The 24,794-nt window shown below is 36.8% G+C and overlaps 1 protein-coding gene across 2 annotated transcripts in view; it reads left to right on the forward strand.

Moving 5' to 3' along the window:
• Positions 1-2,666: 2,666 nt before the first annotated feature.
• The window catches only part of fam120b (family with sequence similarity 120B), a 26,504-nt gene continuing 4,376 nt past the window's right edge, over positions 2,667-24,794 (forward strand). The window contains exons 1-8 of one of the 2 annotated variants that reach the window (XM_051125492.1): positions 2,667-2,792; positions 4,858-5,880; positions 6,170-6,350; positions 8,346-8,447; positions 11,679-11,851; positions 12,178-12,270; positions 20,383-20,589; positions 21,489-21,597. In XM_051125492.1, the coding sequence (XP_050981449.1) occupies positions 4,873-5,880; positions 6,170-6,350; positions 8,346-8,447; positions 11,679-11,851; positions 12,178-12,270; positions 20,383-20,589; positions 21,489-21,597 (1,873 nt within the window). In that variant the 5' untranslated portion in view covers positions 2,667-2,792; positions 4,858-4,872. Of the gene's footprint in view, positions 2,793-3,136; positions 3,197-4,857; positions 5,881-6,169; positions 6,351-8,345; positions 8,448-11,678; positions 11,852-12,177; positions 12,271-20,382; positions 20,590-21,488; positions 21,598-24,794 lie in introns of those variants that run through there. The other variant, XM_051125493.1, reaches the window with a different exon arrangement.

The following is a 24,794-nucleotide window of genomic DNA, read 5'->3' on the forward strand; positions in this document are numbered from 1 at the left end:
ACGCGCATATCTTTATGACTCTTAGGGTTTTTAACAACACTTCATTTCAGTGGTTTGCGTTTTGGTGACTCTGTAAGTTCCGAGTTTCCATCTCTAAGCTGGATTGTAAACGCAGAACTGGTGTGTGTCGTTCGCGTGGCTGTCATTAAGGCACTTTGTTATTGTGTGAGAGGAGAATAAGTTTTTTTTTTTTCTCTGTGTGCTCTCAGCTGTATGGTAATTCACACAGCACCTGCTCCCCTCACAATGTCGCGGGGAGAAAGAGCTCCCCTCTCTCCACGTCATCCCTGACAAAAGTACCTAGCAGCTTCTGTTGTTTTGGTGTTTTATCAATTATTTTGCGTTTAATTTGACGAGGAAGTTTCCGATGTGTTCTTTTAATCGTTCATATTGTTGCTCTCGCTCTGTTCGCTCTGTCTGGCGAGCGGTTGTTTGTGTGGATGAGCGAGGGTGGTCTTCATTAGTGCGTTAATTAAAAGCGCTCCAGAGGAATGCAACAATGGTGCATCAGTGACACAGTTACGCGCACTAGCGCGCGTAATCGCTTGATGAAAATGGTTTGGAAAGTAATTCAATCCTAGTTTAAGTACGAATATTATTTTTTGATCGAATGCGTTTACAAAAACATGGATTTGCAGTGCGATGCAACGCGACAGGTGTCATAGCAACACACTCCGGAGTTAGTTATTGAACCGCTGCTGGCCATAAATAAGAGCGGAACCGTGTCACCCAGCTATCATCACACTTTCACCCACAATTCTTTGGCTTGACGTTGCACACATTTCCCGATTACTCCAGCAAAGCGTCGGTGAAAAGCATGCTGAAAACCCTCAGATTTATGCCCACTTCGCTTATTCTTTTCAAGCATAATTTATGCCACGCGATTCTGTCCTGGTTAAATCAAGCAGAAAGCTCCTTTCTCGCATTCCTCCTCTTTTCTGAAGGTGGACTATGGGGAGACTGTTTAACTTAAGTGTTTCTATAGGGGGCTGTTGTACTTTAACTCCTGCCCACCAGTAGCTGCGACGAACAAAGCCGGGACTCGAGGTCTGACTCTTCATCTTTCTTTGCGCTTTAATTTTCATTGATTCTGAATACAAGGGGAGCCCTCGGGGACTCTCTCTGAAGACGCGGACAGCCCCCCAAGCCAACCATCTGCTCCCAACCAAATGGCGTTTTTTCACATCACCACTGCATGTCTCTACTGGCTCTCTGGGCAGCGCGCAGCCGCGCACACGCAGGCTTCTCCAAATGAGACTGGAAGCATGAGCGCATGAATGCTGCTGCTGGGCCATATGGTTAGGGAAGCTGCAGTAAGTGGCCGTGGGAACACGGGCAGTAACGACCGCAGTAACGGCTTGTGGGAGAGTGTCTGCGAATCGATCCGTCAAATTAAGTAGAGCGCGAATTTTTTTTCCATGAACGCACATTCCTATATGCGCAACAGGAGACGTGGAGGCGATGAAAGTGTTGTGGCATCATGCATGTGAATGCGTTTAAAGCTTATTTTGTGTTCAGGAAGAGGACAATACACTATAGTAAGAGTAGGTTCCCCATCATGACGCAGCAAGGACTTGCACTGATTAAAATAACAAAGGATGTGTCGCGTGGCTCGGGTGGCGCACTCATTATAGAAAAAGCAACAACAAGCATGAAGAAACAATAAAGCGTACAGCGAAATAAGGTGCATCCGGTCTAGGAAGTTTCTCAAGTTTCATCAAAGCTAGTTTGCCGTGTACTATATTGGTGTAAGTGAGCTATTGTTTTGATTAAGAGTCCTGATGGAGTTTTGAGTATAGGCTACTAGTGCGTGTGTGTGAGGGAGAGAGAGAGAGAGAGAGAGCAGGAGGGGTGAGCGAATTCTTCAACAGGCTTGAGGACTGTCGCGTGCCATCGTCCTTTAGGGAACATCTGCCCCTTTCCCTGGGGTGGTTTTGTTTATGTGAGAAACTTTGGTTCAAAGAGAAAGAAAAATCAATAATTGACCCAAAACTTGTGCTGCTCATGTAGGCTACACTGAACAACACATCTGTTATTTCTATTATGCAGGTATGATTCATCGAATAAACAGTTGCAATGTGCCGAAAAAAAACAAACAAAAAAAAAAAACTTTAAATTGATCGTTTTTATATTAATATTTCTTATATTTATATTATTATATTTATATTATATTATATTTTTCCATGAGTTTGTGAAAGTAGGGGATTGACCTGTTGTACTAAAATACTCGCAGTCTTGTAAGTTTTAAATATTTATTTTTCATTTTTGGATCAGTTCATTCTTGTGTTTTTAAACTGCATAAGCTGTAAGTTTTCGGTATGTTGGTGTTATATACGTGCATTTTGCCAAACAGGAATAAAAAGCGTACAACATACAGTAAGAGATAGGTGCAGAATAATAAACCATTACATAATAAACTAATAGACAGAATAATATAAAGTATAAATATATCTCTTTATTTACTAACAACAGTTCTCATATTTAAATTAAATACTTTTATCTTTTTTCAGATTTGTTATCGACCACAATATTTAATACATATTATGCATATCCGTATTTAATCAATCAAATTATTTCTAAGCTATGTTTCAGCTGTGGTCTTCTTTTTTATTTACTAGCACTATTTATGGATACGCTGATTGGCTGTTGAGATCCTCGCGCCGGAACAGGAAGAGAGCGCAACATTGTAAACACTAGCGGTTTCGGCTACTGCAGCATTGAGAGAGAAAGAGCGCTTAACTCTCACTAGCTCTAGTGATCTAGTTAAACTATGCTTGTCATCCCACCGAATAGTGAGTCGGTTTTTGTTTCTTTAGCAGCATTGGGTTAAATATCTGTTACGTTAAGTGATAAAGGACACTAGTGTTGCATATCGTTACTGACAGCGTCGCAGCATTAGCGGTGCAGTAACAGTTCCCAGCACTAACACACACAGGAGATCACAGTGAAGGGTTTCTTGAAAATCTGAATTCATATTACTTGCGTGCTTTTTTTTTCTAACGAGTGAGAATAAAATACATGTAAAATTATGATTATTTGTTAAGTGTTTCCAACTTAAACCTTTTGAGACATGGGACATGACAGGAGTGTCAAATGTGTTTATATATTGGAAAATCGAGCATTACTTTAAATGAAAAAACAGTTAAAGATGAAAAAGGATAAACGTTAAAAGAATTTAAAAAAATCTTGTAAAACTGTAAGTAAAAATGTTGTGGTGACTTTATCAATTTATGTATTGTATATTGTATATTGTATTTATTTATTATATATTTATTTATGACTGTGAAGTAAACAGTGTTTCTGTGGGTTATAAAAATGCCTTAAATCAGAGCAGACCGTCTTAAATTCAAAGTCGTGGCATTAAGTGTTGCATGCACTCCTCAGTATATTTGCTTTAAAGTACAAATATAGTATGAACATCCTTAAATCGAGATGCATTTACTTTAGATGAACATTTAAGATAGGAAACCTTTTTATCTGAGAAACTGAAAAAAATTAGGTGCGTTTATGCTTGAAACAAGAACATGTATCTTTCAGTGTGGTATGAAAATTACTGCTTTTTATGTATGTATTTATGTATGTATGTATGTATGTGTTCATTAATTTATGTGTTTGTTTATTTGTTTAAAAATCCAAAATGGAGATTTGTGGGAAGCTGTTTTTCAAACTTTTAAGTACTTCTAATACAAGACAATTATGCTACCAGTCAAAAGTTGTTGTTGTTTTTTTTTTAATGTTTTTTAAAGAAGTCTTTTTTTCTCACCAAGCCTGCATTTATTTCATCATAAGTACAGCAAAAACAGTAACATTTTAAAATAGTTTTATGATTTAAAACAACTGTTTTCTATTTGAATATATTTTAAAATGTAATTTATTCCTGTGATTTCATAGCTGAATTTTAGCATCATTATTTCAGTCTTCAGTGTCACGTGATCCTTCAGAAATTATTCTAATATTCTGATTTGCTGCTCAAAAACGTTTATTATTATGTTAAAAACAGTTGAGTAGATTTGTTTCAGGTTTCTTTTATGAATAAAAAATAAAAAAATATAGATAGATAGATAGATAGATATTCTCTCCAAGCTCCAAGCTTTTTGGTATAATGTAAAATGTTACAAGAGGTTTTTATTTCAAATAAATGCTGATCTTTGATCTTTCTATTCATCAAAAATCCTGAAAAAAAAATCTACTGCTGCTTTTATCAACATAGAGCAGCAAATCAGAATATTAGAATGATCTCCGAAGGATTATGTGACACTAAAGACTGGAGTAATGATGCTGAAAACTTAGATTTGATCACAGGAATAAATTATATTTTACAATATATATTCAAATTAGAAAGCAGTTATTTTAAATAGTTAAAAATATCTCACAATATTACTGCTTCTGCTGTATTTTGGATCAAATAAATGCAGGCTTGGTGAGCAGAAGAGACTTCTTTAAGAACATACAAAATCTTGCTGTTCAAAAACTTTTGACTGGTAGTGTATATTTAGAGACCATATTGATGTATTGTGTTTCATTTAATTTATTCCTTAACTTTGTCTTAAAATACCTTAGTTTGTCTTAAAAGGGTCTTAAATTTGCCTTCCTGAGTAAAAGTATGGACACTGTTGTGAAACCTTACAAAAGAGGGTTTTTTCCCCTCTGCAGGGACATAGTAATAATGTAGTAATGTTTCTTTTAAAATTTAGACATACTTTCCAAAATTCTAAACTCAAAAGTTGAATGTATATTTTAAGCTATATCCATTATTTACTTAACAGGTACACTGAGATTTTGCAATATCATAATTTTGAGGAATAGTGAATAATGGTGCATTTCCACTCATGTTTGCACTTTTATGTTTGATTTTAGGTGCATGAACTGAAGATGGGTGTGAAGGGCTTACAGAACTTTATGGAGACATGCTGCCCAGACACTTGTGTCCCCGTGGACCTGAAACAGATGGCAGTCAATCATGTCAAAGCCCATCCGGACAGCACTGCCACAGTAGTAGTGGATGGAATGGCCTGTTTAAGATACTGGTATCGCTGTCAAGCTTGGGTCTATGGCGGCCAGTGGCAAGAATATATGCATATCCTTCAAGAATTTGTGGATGCGTTCACATCCGCAGGCATACGCTTAGTCTTTATCTTCGACGGGACGGTTGAGGAACAAAAGCGGGCAGAGTGGGTGAAGAGGCGGCTCAGAGTCAACAAAGACATTGCGAGAATATTTCAGCACATTAAGACTCACGCTCAGCAGCCGAACAGCAGAGACCTTTTCTGCCTTCCCTCCGGACTGGCAACCTTCTCAGGATTTGCCCTCAAAAGCCTCGGCCAGGAAACACGGATCTCTACGCGCGAAGGAGATTATGAGATTTCCGACTACGCCTTGTCTCACAACTGCATGGGCATCCTTGGTCAAGATACAGACTTTGTGATCTACAACACGGTTCCGTATCTGTCCATCAATAAACTCAATTTAAACAACATGACAACAGTGCTGTTCTCCAGAGAGCGGTTATGCCAAGTTTTGAAGCTTCATATGAGTGACCTCCCTCTCTTGGCTTGTTTGTTGGGCAATGACATCGTGCCTGAGCAGCAAATGCAGCGTCTGCGCAGCAATGCTTTGACATCATATCGAAAGAAACACATGCAAGTTCAGGGAGACAAGGTCTACGCTGTTGCAGACTTCATTAACGCTCATCATCCCAGCAGTGAGGGAACATTTGGTGTTTCCTCACTTCCGTTAGTTGAAGCAGAGAAAGAAGCTTTAGAAAAAGGCATACGCTTATATTTGCTTCCAGGCCAAACATCCGCTTGGTTAGAAAGCGGCTGTTCCGTTCCTGAGTCCATGTGTTTGATGGGCAAGTATTTACCGGCTGACATATTACAGGTAAACAGCACAGTGGTATCCAAACATTTGTGGACACATTGAAAATGTGGAATTTAAACATGCAATTAAAGTTTCAGAATTTTGAATTGCATGGTATAAATTAAATACATAATGTTTAGAAGTCTGTTTGCTGATAATATAAATTCTCTTTTAAAAAATAAAATGAAAGAAAATGCCAAAAGGAAACATTTTCACTCTTTTGGACCCCACTGTATTTAACAAAAGTATCAGACCCACCAGAAGTAACTTTGTTTTGTTTGTACTCTTACTGAGTGTTTCCATGTTTCAGGCAGTGCTAGAAAAGCACACACGGGCAGAGTGTTTCCTGCTCTATAATGTGTTATATGATGGAGTCGTGGAGTGCAGTAACACTCTGGAAGATGAGGATGAGGTGGAGATACCACCGCAGGCCGTCTTATATCTGCCTGTCCGAGAACGCATCTACGGCCTTTTACTGCCAGTGCAGCCAGGTGTGTGTCGTTTCTGTATTTAAGTAGAATGTATGAATAATATGTTGTAACGTATGGGGCTGTGAGGAAGCCAACTAAATAAGGAGAGCGTTTTCAATAACATCATTAGTACCATCACATAACCAGTATAAACAAAGTAGCCTGCAAAAAAGCATTACAGATAGCTCCCAGCAGTATTTGTTGATGTTAACTAAAATTGTTAATTGAAATAAAGTTAAAACATAACATAAATATTAGATTTTTTTTGTTTGTTTGTTTTGTTTTGTTTTGTTTTGTTTTTTATGAAAATTAGAAAATCTGCTTGAAATAAAATATATTTAAGTTAAAATTATACATTTGAATTACACTAAAAAATGATACATTTGAATTTATTTGAATTTTAATAATTAATAATAGTAGTTATTAATGTTAATATTAATAGTTAATAATAGACAATGAAATAACAGAATTTTTTAAAAAACTAATTAAAATTAAAGGCAAAAATAAAAGTATAAAAATAAAAGCTAATTCAAAATATTTATAAATATTATAAAAGTATATGTAATACTAAAATGACACTGGTTCCAGCGGTTATGTGAAAACCTGGAAAAATCTGAGGAAATATATAAAAGTATATATAACTCTAAAAATAGTTTTCTAAACTTGACATAATTAGTATAATCTTTACAAGTCATGGAAATTTCCATGTTCAATAAAAGTTTACTAATTATGTTTGACTACTAAACATTTTAATGGTTAGAAATTGCTTAAAAATGATACTTTTTATAATACTTAATTATTATTAATTGGTCAAAGATGTAGTTAAGTGAAGTGTGATGAGTTTTTGTAAAGTGAAAATTTTTAAAGATATCTAGACTGCGAAACTAAAGTTTTTATGAAGGGATAAAATTATTTTAATTTAAATATTATTTGTATTTTTCTTTAAAGGAGAAGTTCACTTCCAGAATAAAACTTTCCTGATTACTTACTCATCTCCATGTCATCCAAGCATGTCTTTCTTTCTTCAGTCGAAAAGAAATTAAGGTTTTTGAGGAAAACATTCCAGAATTTTTCTCCATATAGTGGACTTCAATGGTGGCCAACAAGTTAAGCATCCAAATTGCAGTTTCATTGCAAAAAGGGCTCTACGCCATCCCAGCCAAGGAATAAGGGTCTTATCTAGCAAAACAATCAGTCATTTTCCCAAAGAATCAAAAAATAAAAATGAAATACTTTTGAACCACAAATGCTCACCTTGCAGTAGCTTTGCGATGTGCATGCATGTCTTCATGCATTGCGTAACAGCGTTGGAAAAGTCACTCGCGGTTGGGTGAGGTAGGGTGAAAAACTCTCATCTCAATCTCATTTTCTCCCCCAACTTCAGAATCATCCAGCATTGTTGTTTTACCTTTTTTTGTAAAAGGTGTTTGACTTTATTTGCATGTTCGGTTTGTAAACACTGGGTCGGTGCTTCCACGTCACATGTGTGTGTATACATAATAGAATTTTTTTTTAGAAAATAACCAATCATTTCGCTAGATAAGACCCTTATTCCTTGGCTGGGATCATGTAGAGCCCTTTGAAGCTGCATGGAAACTGCAATTTGGACCTTCATTGAGTAAATTATCAGGAATTTTTTTATCCTGGAAGTGAACTTATTCTTTAACGTATACATTTCAATGAGGGTGTAGAAATATAGGTTGTCCTCTTGCTGTGCTGCTAACAGAAAATAAATCTCCATTGCTCTGTAGAATTCTGGGAATTGTCTCGTTTCTGTCCAATATCTGTGGTGTGGGCAAATATGTGGTGAACGTGCTGTTGAAAAGAAGGGCCAGACCGAAGGGGACAAAACATATCAGATTTCAAACAGTCGAGACTACACTGTAATTTTGGAAAGGCTCTGTCAGTCAAATTATTTCATAACATACACTGTTGCACAAATGCTCTTTCTGTGCCACTTTTAAGGGATTTAGCATTGTTGCTCTCAGTTTATATTAACTTCTCTCTGTTTTATAGATGGTTCTACTCAGACTTTGTCAGTCAAAGAATGGTTCGTGTTTCCAGGAAACCCACTGAAGGAGCCAACCAGAGTCACTCCAAAACCCCTTAACAATCTAAGTACGTAATTTAGTAGTTATGTTTTACATGTTTGCTCGTTGTAATGAAGTATCGCATGTGCTGAGCATTACACACTTCCTCAGGATGTTGCTAAAGGCGGGAATACACTACACAACTTTTGCACAGATTTCTGCCCTGATTTTCAGTCTGGAGGAGTCTCTTCTAGTTGCTGAATATCAAAGCCAGTCTGCAGTTAGTGGCCAGTCAGAGTTGCCAGATTTCACAGGAAATCATGTAGTATTTGAAGAGCACAGACTCTGATGTTTTAGCTGCATATGATTCCATCCATTCGGAGGATATCAGACATATTTGATAATTTTTAATTAATGTTTTGATTTATAATGCATCTCCTAACTACAAAGCACATGTTTCTTCATGAGTTTGTTGTGTTCAGAATGATTTGAAAGTCTAGTAGTCTCAGTCGTTTAGTGAATGATTTCCAGTTTTTCCTTCTATAACCTGAAAGTATTGCAGCCTCAAAGGATTAGTTCACCCAAAAATGAAAATTCTGTCTTTAATTACTCACCCTCATGTTGTTCCAAACCTGTAAGACCTTCGTTCATCTTCAGAACACAAATTAAGATATTTTGATGAAATCTGAGAGCTTTCTGACCCTGCATAGACAGCAACGCAACTGACACGTTCAAGACCAAGAAAGGTAGTGAGGACATCCTTAAAATAGTCCATGTGACATCAGTAGTTGATGTCACTGATGTCACTTTATCAATGTCCTTACTACCTTTCTGGGCCTTGAACGTGTCAGTTGTGTTGTTGTCTATGCAGGGTCAGAAAGCTCTCGGATTTCATCAAAATATCTTAATTTGTGTTCCAAAGATGACATGAGGGTGGGTGAGTAATGATAGAATGTTCACTTTTGGGTGAACTATCCCTTTAAGTAATCTTGAAATCTTTGTTCTGTTGTTAGCGTACATAATTCTCTTTCCCCTGTTGCGTTTCCTTGAATCAGTGATTACACAACACAGATGCTTTGTGGAAAAAAGAAGGCCATTTGGTTTGATCAGTGCATTTTGTTGCATTGCATATTTCATCACTGCATTACAGGGGATCCAACATGAAAATATTAGGGGATTTTGAAAGATATTTCTGAGCCTGCAGATGACGGAGAAGTGAATATAAAGTTTTCTAGTTGTTCTCAGCTAATATTCCATTAGCTAGATTTGTGATTGTAGCCTTTACAAATGTTTTCCAAAAACCACTATTCAGTAACCTGCAAATGATTGTAAAAATCATAGCCAAAATATATGGGAAGACTTTTATTAGAACTGTTTAGTTATCCAATCTTTAAAGGGATAGTTCACCCAAAAATGAAAATTCACTGTTAATTTAGGTGACGTTTTTCTTGAGTTGTTGAATTTTAGCTGAAACTGTGGTCGTTGGTGATTTATAAAATGTCTTTGAGAGAAAAAAGCAAATCAGGGGAACACAAAATTAATATCTGTGGCTTCTAAAAATATGTTGATGTCTTAAGATGTGAAACGATCGTTATGTGCAAGAAACTGAACATTATTTACAGCATTATTATCTGTGATCCAGAGCCTTTTTTTTCCTAAACTGGTTCTTCCGGACAGTTTGTATTAGTGAGCTGGTTCAGTTTACTAATTGGTTTACATAATCACACAGTAACGTAACAAATTACAGTCGAGGTCAAAATTTTACATGCACCTTGCAGAATCTGCAAAAATGTTAATTATTTTACCAAAATAAGAGTGATCATACAAAATGCATGCTATTTTTTTTATTTAGTACTGGCCTGAATAAGATATTTCACATAAAAGACGTTTACATATATATTTATCCTGAACAGTTAAACTGCCTGCTGTTATTTAGAAAAAATCCTTCAGGTCCCACACGTTCTTTGGTTTTTTAGGATTTTTGTATTTGAACCCTTTCGAACAATGACTGTGTGATTTTGAGATCCATCTTTTTACACTAAGGACAACTGAGGGACTCATATGTAACTATGACAGAAGGTTCAAACACTCACTGATGCTCCAGAAGGAAAAACAATGCATTAAGATGAATTTGAAGATCAGGGAAAATTTTACTGATTTTGTCTTCTGGAAAACATGTACGTATCTTCTGTAGCTTCTGAAGGGCAGTACTAAATGAAAAAAAATATATATATATTTGGCCAAAATAACAAAAATGTACACATCTTCATTCTTTTCAAAAGTTTTCACCCCCGGCTCTTAATGCATTGTGTTTCCTTCTGGAGCATCAGTGAGCATTTGAACCTTCTGTAATAGTTGCGTATGAGTTCCTCAGTTGTCCTCAGCATGAAAAGATGGATCTCAAAATCATACAGTCATTGTTGAAAAGGGTTCAAATACACAAAAATCCTGAAAAACCAAAGAATTTGTGGGATCTAAAGGATTTATCTGAAGAACAGCAGACAGTTTAACTGTTCAGGACAAACAAGATCATTCAGATAACAACACAGTATTAAGAATCATGCATGTACATTTTGAACAGGGTCATTTTTATAAATTCAGCTATTATTTTCTCTTGTGGACTATATGTAAACGTAATGGAATATCTTATTCAGGTCAGTACTAAATATAAAAATAACATGCCTTTTGTGTGATCCCTCTGCAAGGTGTATGTAAACTTAATATATGATAAATAAATTAAACAAATAATGATGTGAAACATGGATGCCTTTACATTTCTAAAGCATATAAAGTGCATAAACTTCTCACCTTTTTACATAAACAATGAGAAACCATAAAAACATTCATTTCACCCCTTTGTTCAAGTGCATTCAAGTGGTTCAACTAGTTCACCAAAGAGAACCAGTTCAAAAGAATGATTTGTTTATGATCCGCACATCACTCTGGACCATTTACACAAGGCTGTGGATTACAGGTAATAATGTTGTAAATGATGTTCAGTTTCTTGCCAATCGTTTCGCTTCATAACTCCTCAATATATCGTCAGGAGCCATGGGTATTAATTTTGTGTTTCTTGATATGCTTCTTTTATTCTTAAAAACCAGTAGCCGCTGACTTGCATTTCATGAATCACCAAGGACCACATTTTCAAGTTTTTTTTTAACTGTTCTTCTGAAGAAAAAGTCTCCTACATCTTGGAAGGGCTGAGGGTGAGTAAATTAACAACAAATTTACATTTTTGTGTGAACCACCCCTTTAATTTACTCTCATACACGCCAAACCTCCACAAGTTAAATGTGTGGTTTTCATTGATCAACAGAAGGGCCCCTTGATCTGATGGCTCTGTGGTTTAGGACGGACCCAGAGGTGAAAGCAGTCCAAGCATCAACACTCCTGGATGTCTTTGACCTGTATGAGTTTGCTGAAGAGCTGAAGTGCTTTGACAGCCCTTTGATTGCTGTGATTTGTCTTGTAACCTACATCGCTATTCAGGTGTGTTTAACTTTTCATCGTTGATGCCACGGACCACTGAGGTTTTTGCTTGAATGTAAACAAATGGCTTTGTTCGGGCCCATTCGCACCACATATGCTCTGTTAGCCTTTATTTATTAATGATGTGGCTTCATTGCATTTCAAAAGAGTTTCAGCGGTGTCTCTTCAGCGCTGTTTATTGTGTGTAGTCCTTATCAGACAACTCAGATACCCTTGCATTGTGTACAGATGTGTGCGTGGTGACGCTTGATGCTTGTTGTGTATACTTGAGTGTGATTTTCACAGCTTGCATGCAGAATAAAAACACTGTTTGCTCCTGGATCTAGGTGAGACAGCTTTCCCTGGAAGACGTAGATGCATATCTAAGCCAAGCTGTTTGTGTCAGATTCAAATCCTTCAGAGAAATGCAACAGCTTAGGGTGAGTCATTCGCACCGCCTCTGTGTTTCTGAAAGCATTGTTTTTGCACTCATACGCTTACCCGTTTTAACTGGGCTTGGTTTGGAGTCTTCTAGAAAACAACTGTGGTCATGAGTTTTATTTTGTAACATACTTAAAAAAGACAGGCCGTTTTTGCAGTTATTTCGATTACTAGGTCCAAACCTGAGTTTGACTCCAACCCCTTTTTTGTGCACTTTCATGTGCACAAAAGGTATGTTTGCAGTGCTTTGCAAAAGTATTCATACCCCTTCATTTTTTTCACGTTTTGTTATGTTGCAGCCTTATGTTAAACTGCTTTAAATTACTTTTTTCCACATCAATCTACACTTCATACTCCATAATGACAAAGCACAAAAGGTTTGTAACAACTTTGCAAATTTATTAAAAATAAAAAACTGAAATGATTGCATTGCATAAGTATTCATACCTTTTCTGGGACATTTGAAATTTAGCTCAGGAACACTCATATCGCTTGTAGATGTTACATCATTTTGAGTTAAACTGTTGCAAATTAATTTGAATAAGTATAATTTGGAAAGGCACACACCTCAATAAAAAGTCTAACAGTTGAAAATGCGTATCAGAGAAAAAAACAAGCCCTGAGGTCAAAATAACTGCCTGTAGAGCTCAGAGACAGGATTGTGTCTAGGCACAGATCTGGGGAAGAGTTCAGAAAAAATTCTGCTGCATTGAAGGTTCACAAAAGCATGTAGTCTCTGTTACCCATCATGAACAAAGTTCGGAACAATTAGGACTCTTCCTAGAGCTGGCCTCCTGGCCAAACTGAGCAATTGATGGTGAAGGTCCTTGGTTAGACTGGTGACCAAGGAGCTGATGGTCACACTAGTTGAGCTCCATGATCATATGTGCAGATACGGGAAACTTACAGAAGGACAAACATCACAGCAACACTGCACCAGTCCAGTCTTTATGCCGTTGTGGCCAAACTCAATCCTGTCCTTAGTGATAACACATGAAAACACACTTGGAATTTGCAACAAAGCACCTAAAGGACCCTCAAATTTTGAAAAACAAGATTCTGTGGTCTGATGAACCTCAATTCCAAGCATCATGTATGGAGGAATCCAAGCTCTGCTCATCACCTCATGATGTGGGGCTGTTTTTCAGCAGCAGGGACTGAGGGACTCATCAGAGCAAAAGGAAAGCTCAACACAGCTAAATACTGAGATAGCCTTAATGAAAATCCAGTCCAGAGCATTCAGAACCTCAGACTGGGCAGAAGGTTCACCTTCCAACAGGACAATGACCCTAAGCACACAGCAAGTGTGGCTTATAGAACCTGAAAATGTCTACTAGCCCACATCCAAGCTGACAGAGCTTGAGAGGTGAAGAGATAAGAGAAGAATGGCAGATAATTGTCAAATGCAAATGTGCAAAGCTTGTCGCATCATACCCAAAAAGACTAGAAGCAGTAAAGGTGCATCAACTAAGTACCACGGTAAGGGTATGAATACTCGGCAATGTAATTATTTCAGTTTTTTAAATTTAATGAATTTGTAAGGTTGTCACAAATCTGTTTAGTGCTTTGTCATTGTGGTGTATGGAGTGTAGATTGATGTGGAAAAAGTTATTTAAAGCAGTTTAACATGGCTGCAAAATAACTAAACGTGAAAAAATGAAGGGGTATGAATACTTTTGCAAAGCGCTGTACATGTGAATAAAAGGTAAACATTAGTAATAATAATAATAAATAAATATTAAATATATCATTATGAAATATTAAACATATTTCATAATGATCCTATCTCTTCAAAAGTTCTTCTGAGATTTGATGGAATATACTTTCGAAGTAGGAGCAAAAGTCAGGTTTCATTAAAAAAAAAAAAATCTTCACTTGTATACTGAAGATTATCCACAGTCTTCTTAAGTTTGGAACATCATGACGGTTGGTAAATGAAGACAGAATTTCATTTAAAATAGCTACAGAGATAATAAACACTGTAATCCACGTCAAATCGGAACAACAACATGGAGATTTAACAAATCAAGGCCTTGAGAGATGCATCAGATTCTTTTGCCATTTGAAAAAAAAGATGGGGAAAGAGACTGGAGGGATAATTTCTGGTTGCTTTGCGACATTCCTCTCAAAAACTACTCTAATTGTGGTCTGAACCTGAGAGCGATGCTCTGGTGACGGGCTCCGCGTCGTCCCCGCCGGCGACCACAGGGCTATTTCAGCTCCCACCCTAATTTAAGCCTCCTATGCGTGCTATTTCAGACATGGCCGCCAAGGGCGGCCTGTGGTTTCGCAGCGCTTGGATTGAGAGCTCTCCCCACAGCACAGATAATGGATGATAGAGGGACAAATTAGAGCCTCTTGGGAGATATCCAGCAAGCCACCTCCTAATTTACAGATCCCCCTGTGTCTATGGCCGTCCCTTTTTGCATCTGGTGTGAATCCCTCCAGTCTGTTGTGTTCAGATGCTGATGCATATCTCGCCCTTGAATCGAGAAATGCCAAGCTGTTGACAATACAAATGAACTATTAAGTTGTATTTATATTTTTACAGATTATGTTTGTTTACTTTTACTAATGTGGTTCAAGCTAAGAATTTCAGTCACCCAGGTAGATAGTAACTGACTCTGTATCTTTTATGCTCTGTAATGGCTGTTTATTGTGCACTTGGCAGCAGTATTTATTTATATATGGTTTCGCGTGTTTACGTTTTGGCTCAAGTGAAGTGATACGGCTGGGTTTATGTTGCCCACAGTATGTTGGGTGATGAATGATAGCGTTGAGGGATCGTGTGTTTAGAGGGCGAGCACAGCAACAGGTGTCGGGTTGCTCGCTGACCCAGAGACGCGTGTGTGCTCAAGGAACGGCGGCGACAGCCTGCCGCTGGCCAGATGAAAGTGTGTAAAGCTCTCCTGCCTCCCATGTGCCATGGGGTGGCGGGAGCACCTGTTACACGCGCCATTGTTGTCTCCCATAGGGAGTTACACTGTCACATCTGCCTGAAATGTGAAAAGGGATGGGAGGGGGGTGTATTAGGAGGCTGTAAGAGCCAGACAGATGGCAGGAGAGTCTCCAGGGGCTGCCTGATTACCCCCCTCTAATCTGTTTCCCCCTGTGTTGCTTTGTCATAGTAAGGGAATGTAAATGCAAGCTAAGGATGCCACTACACAGCATCTGTAAGGGAGGAGAATCGTAAAGAATTTAACGATTCTGATTCTGATTCCAGTTCAAATTTTTGAGGAACAACCCATATACAATTTATACATACACCTTGCAGAATCTTCAAAATGTTAATTATTTTACCAAAATAAAAGAGGGATCATTTCCAAATGCATGTTATTCTTTATTTAGTCCTGACCTGAATAAGATATTTCACATAAAAGACATTTACCCAAAGTCCACAAGAGAAAAAAATAGTTTAATTTATAAAAAAAAAAAATAATACCCTGTTCAAAAGTTTACATACGCTGGAGTTTTTTAGTTTAGTGATAGTTGTTCATGAGTCCCTTGTTTGCACTGAACAGTTAAACTGCTCACTGTTCTTCAGAAAAATCATTCAGGTCCCACAAATTCTTTGATTTTCCAGCATTTTTGTGTATTTAAACCCTTTCCAACAATGACTATATGATTATAAGATCCATCTTTTCCCACTGAGGACAACTGAGGGACTCATATGCAACTATTACAGAGGTTCAAACACTCACTGATGCTCCAGAAGGAAAAACAATGCATTAAGAGCCGGGGGTGAAAACTTTTGAACAGAATAGAGATGTGTAAATTTTTCTTATTTTGTCTAAATATCATATTTTTTCATTTAGTCCTGCCCTTCAGAAGCTACAGAAGATACTTGCATGTTTCCCAGAAGACAAAATAAGTTAAATTTACCCTGATCTTCAAATGTCAAAAGTTTTCATCCCCCAGCTCTTAATGCATTGTGTTTCCTTCTGGCGCATCAGTGAGCGTTTGAATCTTCTGTATAAGTTGATTTACAGAAAAAAGTAAAAAAAAAAAAAAATTGTAATATAAGTAGATAAGTCAAATTACAACAATTCATGAAAATAATAAAATATTTTTACTCCTAGTATAAAATAGTAGTGCGTATATGTAGTTTTTATAGATTATTTATTACAACAGTACTGAGTGAGTGAGTCATAAAACAATTCAAACTGATAATGTATGAATTTGAGACTGATTTGTGAGAACCAGTTCTATTCAGAGCCAGATCCTTTTTTATTTTTCAAAAACTCTAAAGGCAAATAATTTTCATGGCTTCAGTTCTGTTACTGGGTCCTTACCACAAACGCACAAATGACTTTATGAGTCTTTATGGGGAGTTAAAAGATGCACAAATCACTGTTTTGAGCAGTTCTGAATAAGTCTAACCAGTCCCACAAACACTGAATTAGAATCAGGCCCAGAGTCATTAAATTCCGTACAATTACAAACCATAAGTAAAACAAGTCTTTTGAATTGTGCTTTAGACAGTGGATGAATCGCTAAAACAAGTATTTCAATACAGTAATCTGTTTGCATTGTTGGATGAATGCAGCCGTTCAGGAAGCATTAACCGAACCAAATCATTCAATTCCACTTTTTTTTTAAAAACCAGAATCTGTTCTTGATTCCCAAACACGTTTCAGACACAGCCCACAGTGTTTATTTAGTAAATGAAAAATTGAAAGTTCATTGAAATACCACAGAAAGACTCAGACAAGCCTGGTCTTGTCATGCGTGACTGTTTACAGTAGTAACATTGAGCAGATGTGCATTAAGGTATGGCACAGGTGCAGAGCCTGATCGCAAGGCTGTAGTTTGCCATTAATGTCGAGCTGCATGTCCTCAGGGGGTCCAGCGGTCCTTCAGGCATCTGGCTGGAGCTGCTCTCATTGTTCACTGTTGAAATGCTTGCAGAGCAGCTGCTGTTCTGGTTTGTTGTCCCACTCTATACCTTTACAGCAGCAGGGTGGCATCAGCATTGTCCCGAGGCCTATTGACTTCCACGCTGAGCAATTAGCGGCTTTAAAGGTGCTAAGACTTTTACGTGTCTTTTTAAGCGGTTTAATCAAAGCCGGTCTACTTCATCCCGCTCTCTAAACCTTATGCATAACAGTGAATGTGATTAAACGCTCTCGTTTCTCTGAAGAGGCACGGTTACGAGAAGGAAGTCGGGCCCGTGTAAACAGCGTAATATTTCAAACGACGGCCTGGTTCTCAATCTGTGCGCCTGGAAGGCGTGGGCCGTGGGTTGCTGCTGTCACTTCGGCTTTATCTCCAGCCTCCCTTTTGTTTGCTTTAGTCTAAGCTGTGTTTGAGAGCAGAGCAGGTGGCAGGCCAATTTTACGTTTTGATGTCACGGAAGCTAATCAGTCCGTCTCTTATCTCCTGTGGGTGGGGGTGGAGGACCAGGTGACCAGCGGACAGTTTGGTGGGGGGGCGGGGGACCCTTTGTAAACATCCCCTTATCCGCGCAGCCACTTCAGGTGAGCTCTGCGGGTCACACCCTGCCTCCCTCCAGCCTGAGTTGAAAAACACAATAGATATTAACAGTATGATGAATCTGAAACCAGGCTACTGTAAAAATGGTTTAAATGAACAGTTCAATCATGAATAAACATTCTGTAATCATTATGTTGGTTTACTTACTTACTCTGCTGTTTAAGCTAATTTGTCCAACATGTAGTCAGTATCACAGCTTTAAAACTACAACCACAAACTTGGATCAGACCTTCAGACCAGTCTGAGGTTAGCTGCTATGACTTTTCTAACTGATCTGACTTACAGACAATCAAATCTACGAAAAATCCCATAGACTTCCATTGAGGGGGTCAAAACTTTTGACTTAAAAAATATTAAGCTGTCTGTCACTAGCAAAGCTTAATGACTATCATGCTAGAAACATGTTAAATCATGTTAGCAATGTGCTAGATCATGCTAGCAACATCTAATCTGTTTATCTAAACGTTCAAATGTCAAGCTTTTACAGCTGCTTCAAACTTTTAGACAAGGTTTCTTTAAGCCAGCTTCAAAGATCGTTTGTTAACTTTACTCATCTAGTTAACTTGTGTCATTTCCAAGATTTATGACTTTCTTTCATCTGCAGCACATGGAGAGGTTTAGCAGAATGTCCCAGCTGCTCTTTTCCATACAAAACAGGGATGGTTGGCAAACACTGTCAAAAAACAACAATAATTTATCCATAAATTTGAATCGGTACTATGAGTATTTAATGAATTTAGATTTTATACACTGAAAATCTTCCCCCTCCATAAGAATATTCAGATCTCTTTATTTAAATCGTGGCACTGACCAACATGGCAAAATATGCAGTTTTTCGCACTTGCTCAAAACTCCATATCAGGCTGGTATTAGGGTTTATTGCATGATTTTACAGAGTAACAGAGTTATTCCACCCCAAAATTAAAATTTTGTCATTAATCACTTACCCTCATGTCATTCCAAACCCGTAAAAACATTGTCAAAATAGTCCATCTGCCATCAGTGGTTTAATCTGAATTTTATGAAGCAATGAGAATGCTTTTTGTACGCAAAGAAAAAAAAGAATAACGTTTTTATTCAACAGTTCGTCTCCTCCGTGTCAGCGTAGGGCCATTTTGGAAAGTATCCGCTGGACGCAAACAACATACACCGGATCCACTGTTTACATTCAAATCAAAGCATAAATATATGTAGAAAATGTGTCCGTGTGGTGTGACTGACACAGAACAGTGTACACAGTTTACGTCAAGTGGATACTCTCCAAAATGACGGTACTCTGATGCAGAGGAGACAAATTGTTGAATAAAAACAGAATTTTTTTTCTCTGTGTACAAAATGTATTCTCGTCGCTTCATAAAATTTAGATTGAACCACTAATGTAAAATAAGTCTCAGGTGCTCCCAGAATGTGTCTGTGAAGTTTTAGCTCAAAATACCCCACAGATCATTTATTATATCATGTTGAAAATGCCTATTTTAAATGGAAGCAGAAACACGCTGTTTTCGTGCATGTCTCTTTAAATGCAAATGAGCTGCTGCTCCCCCACCCCTTTTCCAGAATAGGCCTGTGCCTTTACAGCACATACAGCTCCTCCTTTACAGCTCAGATACTCTGACAAAAACATCTGTTTGGTTTTGATTATTATGTCTATCGTGCTGAAATCATGCATTTAAAGCTATATTAGTTTAAACTTCTGATATACGGTTTTCTGAGTACACACATCCAAAGCATGTGCACAGAAAGCAGCCGTCACATGGTATGTGAGTACTAAACTAAGTTTCATGTCTCTTTCATGTCTTATTGCGCTTAAACTGTCAAATACATGCAAGTTTATATTAAAAACACGAATGAGTACAAAAAATAGTTGGTTATGTCTGAAGGTAAACAGCTGGGAAAGAAATTGCATGTTTATATTAGATTTGTGTGGCAGTAGTGTAATAAACAGTAAATAAATCAATAAATCCACTGCTGTCCTGTCTCCTCTAAGGCTGGGACTATAAAAAGTGTTCTGTGCTTGTCTGTGCAGCCAACAACAGAACAGTTAGCATGCTTCGCTTGAACTTTTGCCACGGCATTAGAAGTGCTACACCGTTGTCGCTTGTGAAAACAAAATGGCGGAAAACATGCACATTAAGGGACTGTAATACTAAGATCCCCTTCCTACGTCACTAGGGGAGTGAAATCTGAGCAGCTCATCTTTTCACATGCTTGCAGAGAGAAGCTTACCAAAGCAAAGTTACTGGGTTGTCCTTTTTCACATTTTCTGGGTTGGTAGATGCACCAGAGATGCGTTTATAGCACTTAAACACGGAAAAAGTCAGATTTTCATGATATGTCTCCTTTAAATATTGTTTTAGCCAAATTGTGTTGATAGTTTAGCGATGCATTATGCACCGCTTACACAGAAGTCACTTTCAAACTAAGCAACCTTCTGCTGGTCAATACAGCTAATTTGCTTAACCAAGTGAAATCTGCTAGGGGAACTTTTTCACCCATACATGAAACTCCATACTGCACAGATTCTAATTGAGATGACTGGATTTTGACTGACCACCTTTACAAACTGTAGTTTTCGTACATCATTTCTTATGTCATTCTAAAATGCCTTCCTCATGCAGACCCCTGTTGTGGACCCCAGGGCCGTTCAACTCGGCTCTCTCTTTGTACGGGGTCTGACCTACCTCATCGCAGCCAACAGTGCTTGTGGTTTCCCTTTCCCAATGGGTGAGCTCATGCCGTGGAAGACCTTTGATGGCCTGCTCTTTCATTCAAAGTATCTGCAAGCCCACTCAGGCTGTCCGAAAGAGGAGCTTCTTGAAGGAAATGTAAGTACAGGAAAATGCCATTGGCCCTGTTTCCACTTGATATTGGATAGTCTGATCAAATATGGTCAGTCGAGACAGAAACTTTAATTTTATTCTCACCACAAATAAGAATTTTCAAAGCCTCACGTAACGAGCCGCACCGAGCCCTTGTTTGAGCAAATTGGTTGATTGACAGGTGAGTGGGCGTCTTTTACTGTTGTCTGGGATACATCATAATGGATTCGTATTTATGCTACACATCCAATGCGTTTCTGACTATCTTTAAATGTGGTTTAATCAGTTCACAAAATGTTTTTGCTCCACTTGTGATCAGATCAAATGTAAACAGGACCTAGCATGATCTTTTTTTTTATATGTTATGTCATGCAGCTCTACCGCAGCCTATTAACATGCTAAATGAAAATCAGGTCATAGTATGGCCCACACATATTTTGTTTACTAGATTTTGTTTAACGTTTGTTTACATGTCTTTGGTTTACTAGAAAACAGTTACAGAATCTCTTTTGTTTTTTGATTGCTGTAATGTTTTTTTCTAGACCCAAGGGACCAAAACATCTAAATAATTTTTTTAACCCACATATATAAACATGGGTTTGTAATTATAAATGCAGTCAGGAACTAACTTAGACCATGCATAGTCACTTCCCGGCTTCATGGAGGTCTCCATACCACAAATCACTATTAAGCCTTTTATATTTATAATGGGCCCCAAAAAGTACTTTAACACCTAATAATACCTGACTATAAATACCATTAGATAGACATGCATACATTTGTAAGAGTGTCCTTTTGGGATGATTATGGATTTGCTCATAGATGCATATACTGTACTGAGATTTTTAATATGTCATTTTATATGCATTATGCAATTAATATATATGTTGTCTGTTGTTTTTTAGCCTTCTTGGATGTCTTTGTTCATGCCCGTCAGAGAGCTGGTGCTGGAAACCTGCAGGAGGCGCGGCGTCCCCGTCCACAGCCGACCACGCAGACTACAACACAGAGATGGTGCGGATCACTCTGAATTTCCTTATCCGTTAATTCATATCCTTCGCTTTATTTCATGTGAATGATTTTTTACATTGTGTGCACTAGCTTTTGAGGAAAATATGTGGAATTGTACAGAACTAAATATAGTCATTTGTATTGGGGCTTAGATTCAGATTGGCCAGAATTATTTAATAAACAAACAGGCAGGGGCTGTTAAATTCGTTTCGGACGTTTGAATTCTGTGTACATCTATGGAGCTTTTTTCAAGCAGGGTTACTTGTTGACCTGTTTGTGACTCAAACAAATGGAATGCATGCTGGGATGTCCAGGTTACTTGCAGATAAACAATAGCCAGCAGTCTTTATAACACCCTCCATCTGGTCTGTGACAGTGGAAACAATCTGTTTGGCACACTATTTTAGATGTAGGGGATGCTTTGTCATAACAAGAATAATTCTGGGTTACTTTTTATAGGTAGCAATCTATATTAAGTAACATAACACGACAACAAAATTATAACGTGGTGGCTGTTACAAACTCCTTGAGCCCCTTTTGCTTTTTACCACCATCCAGAGTTTTGTGGTTCTGTCCTAAGATTAAAAGAGACCTTATGGTGAAATTGTCTCCATCTGGTTTGCCTCTTGATGTCGACCAGCTCATGAACTGCTCATGTTGTGTCTTAGAGGCAAATAGGCTGCTTTTTGTCATCAGATATTTTAGTTGGATTATGGTAGAGTGGCCCGGTGCCTGTGTTTTGAATCTCAAGATTCGTCCCGTTAGATTGATGTTCTGTGTTTATAGTTGTTTTTGGTCGTCTGGAATTCAGGCGAGTTTATTTTGTCATAAGCTGTTCTTAGAGCATCTGTTGTGCACAACATGTTTTGACTTCAAAACTTCGAAACCATATGAACCCTTCACTGTGGGATTTTGTAAGAAATGCTTGTTAGCTCTTTCGTAACATTTTTCTAAAACAAATGGTTAGTGAAGCTACCAAAATATGACCCATGTTTAAATTCAGTTTAAACCAATAGTTTTGTGATTTGTATTTTTAATAAAAAAAAATTTAATTATAAATATTCAGATTTGATTTGAAAACACTTTAACTAACAATTAAAAATACTTCGAAACCATTAATCTTGATTCCAACATTTACTAATGCATTAATAAAATCAAAAGTTGTGTCTATTAGTGTTATTTAATGGACCTGAGCTAACTAATTATTTCTAAATATTTCGAGAATAAAGCCAAAATTAAGAGAATAAAGTCGTAATATTTGAGAATAAAATCAAAATATTTTAAGAATAAAGTCAAAATTATGAAAATAAAGTCAAAACTACAAGAATAAAGTCAAAATTACGTGAATAAAGTCTAATTATTATGAGCATAAAGTCGTAATGTTTCAAAAATAAAGTTGAAATTATGAGAGTAAAGTTGAAATATTACAAGAGTAAAATCGAAACATTGCAAGAATAGTTAAAATTACAAGAATAAAGTTGTAATATTTTGAAAATAAAGTCAAAATATTTTGAGGATGAAGTCAAAATTACAAGAATAAAGTCAAAATATTATGAGAATCAAGTCGAAATTCTGAGAATAATTTTAAAATTACGAGAATAAAGTCAAAATATTACAAGAGTAAAGTCAAAATATTTTGAGAATAAAGTCAAAATTACGAGAATAGTCAAAATATTACAAGAATAAAGTCGAAATTTTCTGAGAATAAAGTCAAAATATTACAAGAGTAAAGTCGAAATTTTTCAAGAATAAAGCCAGAATTAAGAAAATAATCGTAATATTGAGAATTAAGTCAAAATATTTTAAAAATAAAGTTGAAAGTAGGAAAATAATGTCAAAATTACAAGAATAAAGTCGAAATTACGAGCATAATGTTGCGAGAGTAAAGTCTAAATATTACGAGCATGAAGTCAAAATATTTCGAGAATAAAGTTCAAATATTACGAGAATAAAATCGAAATTCTGAGAATAAAGTCAAAATGTTTTTTAGAATAAAGTCAAAATATTTTGAGAGTGTATTCTAGCCTATTGCGCATGCAAATGGGCCCGATTGTGAGCAGTCTCACCTTTTAAAATCTGTCAGTTTTATAGTGAAATACAAACAATGTCTATTACAGTGTGTTTTTCACACTCTTTAATGTGACGTGACAGATCGCTGTATTCGCCTCCATTTAAGTAGCATGTGTTCGTTCGTTAAATTAGCCTATACTGTTTTTTTTATGATGTTCCTTCACATCTATATCATGCTATATACTTGAAATACAGAAGAAAAACACATTTATAATTTGTATTTCATGATAAAACTGACAGAATTTGAAAGCTGAGCTGTGCTATATTTAAAGCAACAAAGCATATTTGCTGTATTATACCGTAAATAAAACAGCTTGTGAATAGTCACTTAACGTTATATACCCTTAGAAGAGACAACAATGTAACTTATGTCACTTCAACCGTTAGAACCTTTTATTGTTTTTTCTAATTAAATACATGTGAGGAATTAAATGTTCAATGCCACAGACTTTTTAGCAGAATAGGTGGAAACAGTATAATTTGATTAAACAAATGTCATCTCAGTGTAACTAAAATGATGATTGATTCACATGAATACAGCGATCTGTCACGCCACATTAATGAGCATGAAAAACACATTATTGTAAGATATATTGTTCGTATTTCGCTATAAAACTGACAGAATTTGAAAGCTGAGACTTTGTTTTATATTAAAAGTACCAAAAGCACAAAGCTTATTGCTATTATTGGGTGTCTGGCACACTACAAATAGGCTTAATGAGTGCAATCGAAGACATGAAATATTATTTCCAATCATACTGTCCCTGTGAGTATAACACATGGTATGATTTCTGCTAATAATCCCACATATATTCAAATCAATTCCAGTGGCCTGGCAACTTCTCCCGGTGCTCCCAATCCGGGCTATTTGCATTTGTAATATACTCAAAATTTTATAACATTAATTGCTACGATTTAATTATCGAAATTTTGACTTTATTCTCGAAATATTTCCACTTTACTCTCAAAGTATTACAACTTTATCTTGTACTAAAACACCATCGTAGTGACTAGCTAGAATTAAGCCAATATGTTTATATAAATACGTAAAATTAAAGAAAAATATTTGTAAGAACTTTTTTCTTACAATAACTTGCAGAAGTTGAATGGTTTTTAATTGATAATATCTT

The sequence above is a fragment of the Labeo rohita genome, chromosome 13, assembly GCF_022985175.1.
Source record: "Labeo rohita strain BAU-BD-2019 chromosome 13, IGBB_LRoh.1.0, whole genome shotgun sequence".
Lineage (NCBI taxonomy): Eukaryota > Metazoa > Chordata > Actinopteri > Cypriniformes > Cyprinidae > Labeo > Labeo rohita.